We start from the raw sequence: 13,141 nt of genomic DNA, 5'->3' as shown, positions 1-13,141 counted from the left end.
ATGGCTATACAGCCTCCAGAAATGTTTAGTGGGCTGTATACTGAAATCTCTGTTAATATTTGGGATGAACTCTGGGCAAAATTGTTAGCAAATGACTAAGTTTCCAAATAAATTTACTGATTTATTATCTATCTATTTACTTACTAACTTTATTTAGTAATGTATTTAGTAATTACTAAAGTAATGCATTGCTAATTATGGACTTGTTGACACCAGTGAAGGGGGTGAGAAGTTATGGTTTGGGGCAAGGGGCTCCCTTTCTGTCCCCACCAAATATACATGGTGAAGTTGGACATCTCTTCCAGTTAGATAAAAATTGCCTTTGTAAATAAGAAAAAAGCCCTCAAATAATTACTCAGTTAACTTCCTCAATATGTAACCTATTTCAGAAATCAAAAGCTATCAAAAAAAAAAGTCCCCAAAATTCCCAGCTATCCACTCTGAGATGTAATAGGACCAAGCGCCTATTGTTTGGTTCAGAAGAACTGAAATGATTAGTAAACATATGTGAGTAAGAAATTTTATCTTGCTCATGGAAGCCATCCAGTTCTCCAAAATAGCATTTTATTCTCATACCTTGTAAGTGTCTATCCTCTATTGAAGTATGTATGTACTTTTACATAGATATTTATATGAAGACATCCACTGTCAGTTTAATGCTAACATATATCAATTACTATGAGTAATTATTTTCCATGCTTAAAAAAAAAAATTATCCCTGAACCCTTTCTTGACTTTCTTTCCTCTATTTTTACATTTTCTTTCCCCCCTTTTTATTTCCCCCCTCATATCTTAAAGTAAAAAATAAAAAGTGATTTCTGGTATCACCCAAGGAGAAATTGGTTTTTGGTGCTTGTGGCAGAATATGCTTGCTTGTTTGTAGAACAAGTCACATAATGTGAGGAACTCTATAGATGAGTGTTTGGAATTTGATCAGTAAAGGGCTTGCTATTAGGCTGGTTTCAAAAAGTTTGATTCTCGCTGCAAAACTATTAAATTCCCTAAACTTTTTGTTGTTGTTGTTGAGGGAAGTTAATTATAATACTGGAGGCCTGGTGCATGAAATTCCTGCACTGGGGGGGGGGGGGGGTCCCTCAGCCTGGCCTGTGCCCTCTCGCAGTCCGGGACCCCTTGCTCCTTACTGCCTGCCTGCTGCTCCTTACCTCTTGGCTCGCTGCTTCTCAGCACTGCTGTGGTGGCGGGAGCTGCGCTTGCCAGCGTGAGCCTGGCTTCTGGCTGAGCGGCACACCCCCTGTGGGAGCAAACTGACCACCAGGGGGCAGCTCCTGCATTGAGCGTCTGCCCCCTGGTGGTCAGTGCGCGTCATAGTGACCGGTTGTTCTGGTTGTTCCACCATTACGGTCGCTTAGGCTTTTATTATATAGATGTTGAAATATAGGTCAGAAATTTACCTCATACACAATTTATCTAGTAAATGTCTTTACAGCAGCAATATTTCCTTTAATATTTATAAGCAACACATATTTCTAGGGCAGATATGTTTGCCAGAATTATAAAAGTCTGGACGTTACCCACACCTGTTTCAATATTGTTGTATAGGACAAAAATCCATTACTAGTTGAAGAAATATTTTGGGAATTCAGTAGTAATCCAAATCCTATGAAATCTTAATTACCAATATATTAAATTATGAAGATTTTCAGTCTCCCATGAAATTATTTTATTTAAGCAAAAGAGAAAGTTAATCTGATATCAGCAATTTAGTCAAATAAATTTATAAAGTATAATCTACATTTGTTACCCCACCCCCCACCCCCTGCCGCATGTCAGGAGTGGAAACACATATTACTAGGTACATTACAGCTAGATAATAATGCATAAAAGTTGGTATTCATTCTGATTGTTCTGTGTCCATGCCTGGCTAATTATAAATATTTTGGTTATCATCCTCCCCAATATACTTTACAATTAAATAGTATTTTCAACTTATAGAGATTTGTCTATAATTCTTCCAATAATGCCTTTTGAACTAAGTAGAATTTCTCTGCTACAGAAATTAAAAAATAGAGCACCCAGTTGCCAGCATTTTAATAATTGAGTGGATTAAGCTTGTAACATGGCAGAAGGGAAAAACAATCACTTCTAGAAATGGATTTTGTAGTTATATTTAGGCATAACTTCCAAGCATTGAAGACATTTTTAATAGTACCATCCTCCTTCCTCATATAAGGTGGACCCCGTTGATGATGCTGAAATATTTTCTCAGGGTTGGGGATACATCCTTATATAGTCATAGCAATGTTTATCATCATCAGTTTAAATAAAATTTATTTATCAAACATTAAAAAAAAATCTCTGTTCTAGGTACCAGGTAAAAATATGGTGATAAACCCTATTGTCAGGGAGTCTATAACCTAGGGGTTAAAAGAACCAAGAGATACAAAGTACTGAGAATAATCTGAGATGGAATAATGTTTACCATAGTCAGCCCAGTCTTATCGAGTTGATGTTTGAATAGCAACTTAGACCAGGAGAAGGGATTTGCCTGGTTGAAGGGGTGAGGAAGTATGTGTCAAACCAGCAGCATGGCATATGCCAGGAACCCTCCCAGCTCCTCCCGGCTCCTTTGTGAAAGGGAGGAGGCTGGAGTATAGCACTGGGAGAAACCAAAAGGCTAGAATGTGCCAGTTCAAGATAAGGAGAAAGGTTGAAGGCAGAGGAAGTTCTCAGACTGATGATTGCCAGCGGGGAGGAGGGTTGGGGGACTGGGTGAAAAAGGTGAAGGGATTAAGGAGTATGAATTGGTAGTTACAGAATGGTCATGGGGATGTAAAGCACAGCATAGGGAATAGAGTTGATAATATATATATATGTATATACACTGAGTGGCCAGATTATTATGATCTCTAAACGCATAATAATCTGGCCACTCAGTGTGTGTGTGTGTGTGTGTGTGTGTATACATATACATATACATATATATATATATATATATATATATATATATATATATACACATACACATACATATATATTAGAGTGCATGAATTCGTGCATGGGTGGGGTCTGGTCAGGGGGAGGGGACATGGGCGGTTGGCCGGCCTGCCTGCTGGTTGAACTCCTGGTTGAGAGGACAATTTACATATTAGCCTTTTATTATATAGGATATACACTGAGTGGGAGTATGCAAATTAACCCAACCAAGATGGCTGTGGCCACAGAGAGCAGGAGGGAGGCTTGGGTTTCCCCGGTGGTGGAGGAAGCCAAGCTTTCTGCACACTCTGGCTGGCCCAGGCCTCAGCTTAAGGCTACAAAGTTTCAATGATAGAAGATAAATTAATCCCAACAAAAATGGCGGCAGCCACAGAGCTGGAGAGAGCAGGAGGGTAGGGTTGCCCCCGACGATGGAGGAAGCCAAGTTTCTGCAGCCCTGGCCTGCTTTGGCCTCTGCTTAAGGCTACAAAGTTTTAATTATAGAAGATAAATAAATCCTAACAGAAATGGCTGCAGCCACGGAGCGAGCAGAAGGCTTGGCTCCACTCCAGGCTACAAAGTTTCAACTGTAGAAGATAAATAAATCCCTGATACCAGGGCCTCTGCTTGGGTCGCTGGGGGGCATGGCCGGCCTGCAAACCACCACAGGCCCCTGGCCCAGGCCGCCCCATGCCCCAAGGGAACCACCTCCCTGATCCGGGACACCCTTCAGGGCAAACCAGCCAGCCCCCACCCATGCACCAGGCCTCTATCCTATCTAATAAAAGAGTAATATGCAGATTGACCATCACTCCAACACACAAGATGGCTTCCCCCATGTGGTCAAAGATCCTGCCCCCATGTGGACACAAGATGGCCACCACAAGAAGGCCATCAGGGGAGGGCAGTTGGGAGGGACCAGGCCTGCAAGGGAGGGCAGTTGTGGGTGATCAAGCATGCAGGGGAGGGCAGTTAGGGGTGACCAGGCCAGCAGAGGAGGGAAGTTGGGGGCAAATAGGCTGGCAGGGGAGCAGTGAGACATCAATCAGGCTGGCAGAGAAGTGGTTAGGGGGTGATCAGGCTGGCAGGCAGAAGCGGTTAGGGGCAATCAGGAAGGCAGGCAGGCGAGCAGTTGGGAGCCAACAGTCCTGGATTGTGAGAGGGATGTCCGACTGCCCGTTTAGGGATCGGGCCTAAACAGGCAGTTGGATATCCCTCGAGGGGTCCCAGATTGGAGAGGGTGCAGGCTGGGCTGAGGGACCTCCCCCCCGTGCACGAATTTTGTGCTCCGGAGATCTACTCTAGTGTATATATGTGTGTGTGTGTGTATACACACACACACACAAATATGTATATATATATCTGTATATATATAATTTTATTTTTTAAATTTATCTTTATTGAGAGTATTACAGATGTCTCCCTTTATTCCCATTGACCCCCTCTACCCGATAATATTGTAAACTATGTACGGTGCCAGGTGGGGACCACTTTGTAAAATATATAATTGTCCGACCACTATTCTGTCCACCTGAAACTAACACAAAATAATATGCACTGTACACTGTAATTGAAAAATTAAAAAAATAGAAAGAAAGAAGGAGTTGTAAATGGTATTAGAGGTCAAGTAAAGGCTTTGGATTTGGCTTTTATGGGGCATTGACAGCCGTTGCTGCACGGTGAAGTAATAGGTGTGGAGGTCCACAGATACAGACTCCACAGTGACTGGGAGAGGAAGGAGCAGGAATACAGCGCGTGTAGATGACACTGTAGACATAGTCTGGGAATGGCGGCTTGAGAGCTTTCCGGAGAGGAGGACATGTAGCCACCGGGGTTCCCTGGCTCCTGCCAGCCACCGCCTCCATTCTGGAGTTACTTCACCCCTTGGAGGGCTAAGAAAGAATTGAGGGAAAGTTCATATATTGAGGGAGTATAAAGGGAAAGAAATCTTGAGAAGGGGTGAGTCAAGGTGGAAGCTCAACTGTGGGCAGAGAAGGGAAAACTCCTGGGAGAATGAGAAGATGCAGAAAGTGTAGAGATGGGTGGCAGGAAGGTGAGAGAGGGTTCATGCCCTAGGGCCACTGTTTGGACTAGGAAATATTTGTGACATATAAGACCGTCCCCTGTGGACAAAGAGGAACATGGAGGAGTAGGGACTGGAGAGTGATGAGGTTTGGGAAAAGTTGCTGTGTGGAATGTGCGAGGGAGCTGTCCAGGCCAAGGCGATTCCTAGACGTGATGCTGGGATATAGCAATTTATAGCGGCAGTGACGGATGTGTGTGTATGTGTGTGTTCAAGTATGTGATCATATTCATGTGTTGTGCTCATGTATATGTTTACAAGGGTGTGTTCACTCGTGTGTTTGTGGATCTTTGTGCCCTGGAGATAATTCCAGTCCAGATATAGTCATCGATCACTTGATTTACCCTCGTTTAGGGCGATCCATCTCTTTTTCATCACTATGCTAGGGAAAGATTATTTCTGCCCTTGGGGACAGTGGATCAGACCTCTAAGGAAATAAAACCCTGTATAGGGCGCAGTGTAGTAGTTCAGAGGAGGCAGGTTAATATATGAATGGAGAGGGAGGAGGTGGCATCTTGGAAGCTTCTTGGAGGAGGTGACCTCTTAGCTGGCTTTTGCAGGAAGTGAATGTTGCAGGTGAGGCATTTCAAAACTCTAGAGGGAAGGACAACAGAGATTGTTGACTCAGGTGTGCTCCATGCTCAAGGCATGAAGTAGCTGAGAAATTCTGAATCAGGGCAAAGATTCAGGAAGGTGGATGGATGTTAGAGTTGGTGACTGACTTGACTTGGTTCTGATAGAACTAGGAATCAGGACCAGAAAATATTTTGAAAACAAAAATATTTCTTGAGCATCGATATGAGTTGGTTCTTTTTCATCTTTCTCAAAAGTTGTAGTGTTACTTCAATATTTTCTAAGCCAAGTATCTGGTAGGTTTTAAAAAAATAATGTTAAGAATGACAGTATTAACCCTAAAATAAATCTTAAAAAATATTTTCTAGATATTCATGTTTACATGTGTGTAATATATATTCATATTCTATATTCTGGTTCAGTTATATAGTCTATATTGTAGGCCATTTTCTGGTGTCCAGGTTATAAATGTACCATATGCCAATTGACCATTTTGGCCCTTGAAGAAGTATAATCAAACACTACTTATTATACTATGTCATTGCCTCTTTGGAGTGTGAAACTTTTAAGTTAGTAAAGCCTTGTTTACTTTGTTGATAACATTCATGAGGGAAAAATATATACTTTTGCTTCTGTAACTACTAAGCATTTTCTGGAAGTCTCTCCTTCTGAATGAAAGAGAAAGTAAGTTGCTAAAAGCAAAAATGCCTTGCTCTAAGGAGCAGTCTTGTAGTGCCGAGGTAATTAGGCAATAGGGGATCCCCCCCCAACCCCCCCAGCCTCTGGCTTCACTGGTACCCCTGAAGTGCATCACGCTAGCTGCCCAAATCAAATTGCTCACTTAATATTTAATGTTTCTGCAATGGAATCACTTTCTCCCTTGAGGTTGACTTCAGATTTGCCAGACACACTGACAACACTGCACTCCTTATTTTCCCCACATGACCTCAGCTTCTGCTTAAAAAATGTACGAATAAAGGATGCTTTTGTTCCTATCTCGCCTGCCTGTGATATATTGACAAAGTGTCTGCCGGCTGAATGGAATAGTTTTACAGTATGAGTGCTGCTTTCAGCGGAGGGGCAGGACTCGGGCTTCAGAAGGAAGTGAATTGGATAGGTCAGGAGAACGTACCATTCGTAAACACCCCTTTCCTTTTTTATTCACGTGTCAGGACAGCAGGCGCAGGCTGCTCAGTGCCCGTCCCTGCGCAGAGCCGGGGGGAGAGCAGCTTGGAAGTCAGCTGCAATTTTTTAAACCTTGCTTCCCCCCCACACCCCTCTGGCCCTGATCTCCAAGTGCTCGGACTTGCCTTAGGAGCTGTTTTGAAACTAACATGGTTTAGTCCACTAACTGCATGTTGGGTAAATTCAAAACCCACATGCTCGTCCTCTTGCAGTGGAATAAGTCACATCTGATGGACATTTTCTGTGCTTATAGCATAGTAATGAACGTCTGACAGGCGCGACCTTTCATAAGACAACCCACACTATTGGCTTTCTGCCCAGAATATTGCTGCAACACTATCTGTGATTGGTTATCTCTCTATCATGCATTGCTTCACAAGGGAAAACGGCCCCCTTTTTTAATAAATCTACGATGGCTGGCTGCAATATGCCTCACTGTAAGTATTGTGTGTGTGCGTGTGTGTGAGTGAGTGTGTGTGCGTGTGTGTGTGTGTGAGAGAGAAAGATAGAGAGCAAGAGAGCTGACACGAATCTGACTTAGTCCGGTAGCACATGGCAAGGCTGTGGTACTGTAGGACATCGGTGAAGTGCTACTTTAGTAAATCTTAACCTATCTCTTTTTTCTACAGGTTGGTACTAAGAAGTGCCTTTCCTGACGTCTCTGCTGCTTGGAACCGCTTCTAGAGCAGTCTCTGCTTTTGCCTTGCTTGCTGCCAGCTAGACTGTGACGACAGCACATCCACCCTCCACCTCTAGCCCAGACACCCCCATTTCTACTTAGAATCAAGAGAAAAGCTCTAAGTATCTGGCATTGCCCTAGGCTGCTTTAGTTTTTGAAAGAAAAGTTTGCTGAAAAAGTAAGATATCTTCTGCCAGGAAATCAAGGAGGAAAACAAACAAACAAAAAAAAATCATTTTCTCGATTTTGCTCTAAACTGCTGCATCTGTCTATGCCAAACTAATCAATACCGATTGCACCACCAAACTCCATTGCAAATTCAGCTGTGAGGAGATTCCCTTTCAGACAACTTTGCTGAGAGCAGCTTGGAAAATCGGTGTCCAGGGGTCTGCCACGTTTTCATGCTTGCATTTTGGGTTCAAAATTGGCACTGGGAAGGGGTTACTGAGAGCACAAGGCTGATTCCAGGCCCTACTTTTAAACGTTCATCTACTTAAGATCCTAGGATTTCTCTAAAAAAAAAAAAAAAACAAAACCTCTTTGAATTAACAGTTTCATGCTGTGAATTTCTAGTGGGAGATCTTTTCCTTGATATTGACAACACAATTTTCCATGTACTTTTAAAGCAGGGAGTGGGGGAAAAGTATTTTGGAGGGGACGTTTTCATCATCATTTTACAGTTTTATCAGTTCAGCATTTTTTTTGGTAGTTTTTTTTTTTTTTTTTTTTGAGGGGGGGTTGGGTTTGTTGGTTTCACTGAAAATTTTAACTACCTGTAAAATCTAAACATGGCTGTTAGTGTCGCACCAATTCGGGACACAAAATGGCTAACACTGGAAGTATGTAGAGAGTTCCAAAGGGGGACTTGCTCACGGCCAGACACGGAATGTAAATTTGCACATCCTTCGAAAAGCTGCCAAGTTGAAAATGGACGAGTAATCGCCTGCTTTGATTCATTGAAAGTGAGTAAATGTTATATTATTTTAAGGCTATGCAATAATTGAATAAAGGGGATGTGGACATAGAGTTCACTTAGTTTGGAATTATGGATTGCTTTGTTAATAGTTTAGTTCTATGGGGTGTTCTTATTGATGATGTTGGGGTTGGGGGGACTTGATTGAGATCCAGTAGAATCAAGCCTGGCCAAACTTGTTTGTTATGAATAACTTTACCAGTCCTTTAATGCTATGCTTTTTTTTTTTCTTTTCTAGAGCAGAAAGTGTCAGCTTTTTAGCTTAGTAATAAGTCAGTGTCTATAGGAATAGTAAATGTAGATACATGTGTGTGTTAGCATATGCATAGGTTATATACAAGGCCATGGCAGAAGCTGAATGAAGATAATTTGATTTTGCTTGTTTCTAAAGGTGCTGTAATGTTGTAAAAGAATAGCAAATATTAAGTCAGCTAAACTTGGAAAGATGTTTTATATTAATATTTTGACATTATGGATTTCCTTTTCATTGTATGAGCATATTGTTTTAAGGCCAGAAGCAATGCAATTTGTGGAAAAAATAATTAGAAGTTCTGATCTGCTGCCTACAGCACCCTATCTAAGCCATAAAGTTTATTGAATGTGAGTTTAATAAATAAGTAGAAACTCTTAAGTACTATTATTCATTGGAATTTTTTTTTAGCTTCTAAATTTCTGATGTGAAGGAACTTTATTTTCTGTTAGATCCTAATTTTTTTTATTTTATTTGTAACAATCTCAGCTAGAAATATTAAGAGTTAGTTTTCATGGGCACCATATTACTAAAAGATTCACTTTAGAATAACTAGACATTCAAAAATGTCCTTGTACTTCAGGAATCAGATTTGAGAGTGGCTCTTTTAAAACACAACATACCTGTCTTTAATTTTGACATGCAAGGTCAAGTCTAGGAGTGTGAAGATTCCTGGGTGCTCTGTCTGGTTTAATTCAATTGCCTTTGAATACTAATGTGCCAATATCATTCCCTCTTCGAGCCTGTGAGACGGTGATCTCTGTCGTTTCTACACATATACATATAGAAGTAAAAGTCTCATAGTTTTATCCTTTGTTTTGCAAAAAAAAAAAAAAAAAAAAAAAAAAGAAAAGAAAAGAAATAGTGCTATCATAGAATGCTTTCTTTAGTAACAAGGGGTGAATTAACTGAAATAGTTAACTCATAAGCCAACATGCAATTCACTCAGATGTCATGAGTGCACTTAAGAATTAACTATTTCAGTTAATTGCTTTTTTGGGTCCAGTTTGGGCTGCTCATTTTGCTAAAGTTTTCTCCAAAGACTCAAGGATATTATCTTCAGAGTAGGATTAAAAAAAGAAAAGAAAAGGGTATTAACAGTAACACAGATAACTCACAATGTTAGATTATTCTTAATGTCCTAATCCTAAAGATCAGTAAGCAAAGTTATAAATTATCATTCGGTCCTTCCCCCCCCCTTTACTCTGAAGACATCATTGAAGGGCACAGTGGTTGTAGCTTTGTGAACATGTATTCCTAAATTCTTGCCGACTGAATTTAGGTGTAATTAGAAACCGGGATCCATAAAATGAGGGGCAAGGGGCTAATTACACTTGTCGGTAAACAGCTGTGTCCATAAGTAACCCTGTTTTGACCCAATTACTAGTAAATCCAATTTTTAATCCTACAGACAGTTGATGGTGCACTCGTAGCTGCAAAATGAAGGACATTTAACTTGGCTGTGACATTGAGTGGTTTCACAGAAGACTTGCCTCCACAGCATTTGGGAACATTGTGGAACATTAAAATTCAGTTGCTATTTTTCCATCTCAAAATATTTTTCTTAGTCGCTGCTCACTTGTGGCCGCAGAACAGTCCCCCTTTGAGGAGAGCAGCAGCTTTGCTTAGAGACGTGCTGTGTGGTTAACAAGATTCAACCGCCACATCAAGGACTTATTTTTTTTTTTAAACAACAAATAATTTGAAGATTTAAAAATTTACTGATGAAATGAACCCATTTTAGAAGCTAATCAATGCAGACCTCGTCTTTCTTCTTTGTTTTTCTAAGAGAAACTGAAATTTACTTTCTAGTCTAAAACCTGATTAAAAAAATACTTTGATTTGAATCTGAGGAAGAAGACACAAATGTATTTATGGTGAAGCTTCATTCCCAGAGCAATAGTTCCTTGAATGTGAGTGAAATAACTATAGTTAGAATTAATTTTAGAATTTTTGAAAAGGTAATTAAGTAGTCATGTTTCAAAAATTAGGTTTTTTTTTATATAATTCTAACACATGTGATTCTTAATACAGTGTTTGGAATCCCACCTTTTGTATAGTAGTCTTCCTGTGTTCAATTTTGTGGCTAAAATAGATCAAAAACATATTTAAAAACAGTTAAAGTAAGTCTGTGACTCATGCCTGAAGTTCTGAAATTTGGGAGCGTTATGAGATTTCCATGCCAGTAACTGCTAGATCATTTGTATTGTCTCAGAGAGTAAACGGAAGGAATTGAGAAAACTTGCAATATCCTGACTTCTTTAATAAAATGTGTTCTGTGTGTTGCTGCGATCCACAGTCCAGCCTTTTGTGAGTTCTTGAGCCGTGAGATGGAGGTAGCCTGTGTAATCGACTATTTTTAGCAAGTTAGCAAAGCAAACCAAATACTGGCCGCGCGGACCCTGTGAAATGGCTGTACCTTCAGCTGTGCTGCTGCAGGCTTTGGCCAGGCTCCCGGGTGACTTACGTTTACAGCAGACTTCTCTACTAGAAGAGGAGAATTTGTTTCATTAAAAACACAGGTCGAACAGTTCAGAAAAGTCCTTATGCAAAAGAAATCAATCGGCATATGAATAAAGGCAATAGGAAGAAAATCAGGCGATAGTATTTTAGTTGCCCATTGGTGATGTTAAAGTTTAAATAATAAACAGATTAAATTGACTACATGAAAACAGAATTTTGTATCACAATAAATGTGTTGATAAGTAAAATGAGAATACATCCTAATGAGGGATATATATATATATATATATATATATATATATATATGTGTGTGTGTGTGTGTATGTGTGTGTATATACATATATATATGTGTATATATATATATATATATATATATATAGTATATTAGTATATTAGCAGTGGAATGACAACAATAAGAAAGAGCTAAGGCTGTAATAATGTGCACTGGTTTATAAATTAAACAATATTTTAAGCACTTAATGTTTGTCACTTAATTTCTTTTAAACTTGCAGTCTTAATATACAACAGTCTTAAAAGTATTTTCAAATTCAGAATTAGATTGCTTGCAAACTATAGATTTGAGTGTTTTAGTAACATCAGAAACCCTGAACATTTGAAAAGGTACACTCTTTTATTCTAGAGCAAGATTTTTTTTTTCTTATGGTTTCTGAAGAGGTGACAAAACAGAAAAAAAAATTAAAAGAAAAATATCAACCCTGCAAGCTGCCATTAGAACGTTATGTATCAGAAATTATTATTTAGTTAATAGTTAATGGCAAGTTACCTATTTTTTTTTTTTTTTTTTTTTTTTTTTTTTTTTTTTTTTTTTTTTTTTTTAGTAACAGTCTCTAAACTAAAGTTTGGGTAGTTGATGTAAAGAAGCCTACAGAATGTATTTTAATGTGATGCCACGTGATTTGTATTCTAACAAAGCTTTCACCACATGATGAACAGAAATAGACTATTGCATATTAGTTAAACATTCATTTTTCAGGTACTTGGGGGGTGGGGAGATATAATCTTTATGTTTATTATCTATTTTCCAAAAACAGAACAAAACTTTTATATTTGAAAACTATAGTCACTTATTCTCTTATCACATTAGGCAATTTTGTTTAAGCTAATTAAGCATTTATTTCACGGTCATACACATTTGTGTATATAGATAGCACAGCCGATCAAATTTATCAGATATATCAGAGATCGGATCCCACCGCAAGGTGGCATAAAATCAAGGGCACTGAGTGAGCACGTTTGAAATGTAATTGGAGACCTGGGAGAGTATATAAAGTCCAGGAATCAGCTGTTAGAAGACACAAACAAGTGAGCATCCAGGTAAATGAACAACTAGAACCTTAGTCAGTGAGGCCAGTCCAGTCGCTAGCTGCTCACACAGGACGGGGCTGGCGTAACTGGACGTTATGAAGTGGTCCTGAAGGTCTTTGCAGTTAAATTTTAGGAGGCCCTCCATTGTCAGCACAGTGTACCTTCAACAGAGCAATTGTCCCCAGTGCTGCTCTTTTCTAAATCCCCAGCACAGTCTTTTCATCCTAACTTTTCGACGGGCTTGACTGATAATCCTGGCAAAATGATATCTGCAAGTTTCAGACTAAACGTCCAATTTTCAGTGACAGCTTTGACCTGGCAGGCTTCTAATTGCAATGACTTTTACCAAGAGTTTTGTCGTTGTTATTGTTCGATTATTGTTTCGTAATGGCATTTCCTATGTGATATGAAAACTTAGACATATTATTACATAGAGGTACCTATTCAGTGTGTCTTGCAGGGACAGGTTGACGCAGGACTTCCTTGTTTGCCCATAATGACTTTGGACATGAACTCACAGTAAGGCATGACTTGTGTAGCAGTGTGTATCATGTCAAAGTTCCAGGTGTATTCTCTACGCAGAAAGTGCACCACTCTGTCAAGAATACCCTGTAAATGTGCTGTGATGTCATCGACGTTGACATGAACATTTCCTTAATGAAATTTTCAATGGCT

At 39.6% G+C, this 13,141-nt stretch overlaps 1 protein-coding gene across 14 annotated transcripts in view; it reads left to right on the top strand.

Moving 5' to 3' along the window:
• The window catches only part of MBNL1 (muscleblind like splicing regulator 1), a 174,683-nt gene that overhangs the window by 24,839 nt on the left and 136,703 nt on the right, over positions 1 to 13,141 (top strand). For 9 of the 14 annotated variants that reach the window (XM_080657166.1, XM_080657164.1, XM_080657173.1 and 6 more), the window contains exon 1: positions 4,754 to 8,416. In XM_080657166.1, coding sequence (XP_080513292.1) covers positions 8,243 to 8,416 — 174 coding nt within the window. In that variant the 5' untranslated portion in view covers positions 4,754 to 8,242. Of the gene's footprint in view, positions 1 to 4,753; positions 10,591 to 13,141 lie in introns of those variants that run through there. The other 5 variants (XM_080657174.1, XM_080657170.1, XM_080657163.1 and 2 more) reach the window with 4 other exon arrangements.

The sequence above is a fragment of the Plecotus auritus genome (assembly GCF_963455305.1).
Source record: "Plecotus auritus genome assembly, chromosome: 2".
In the NCBI taxonomy this organism is placed as follows: Eukaryota; Metazoa; Chordata; class Mammalia; order Chiroptera; family Vespertilionidae; genus Plecotus; species Plecotus auritus.
This window is presented reverse-complemented; position numbering and strand designations above follow the sequence as displayed.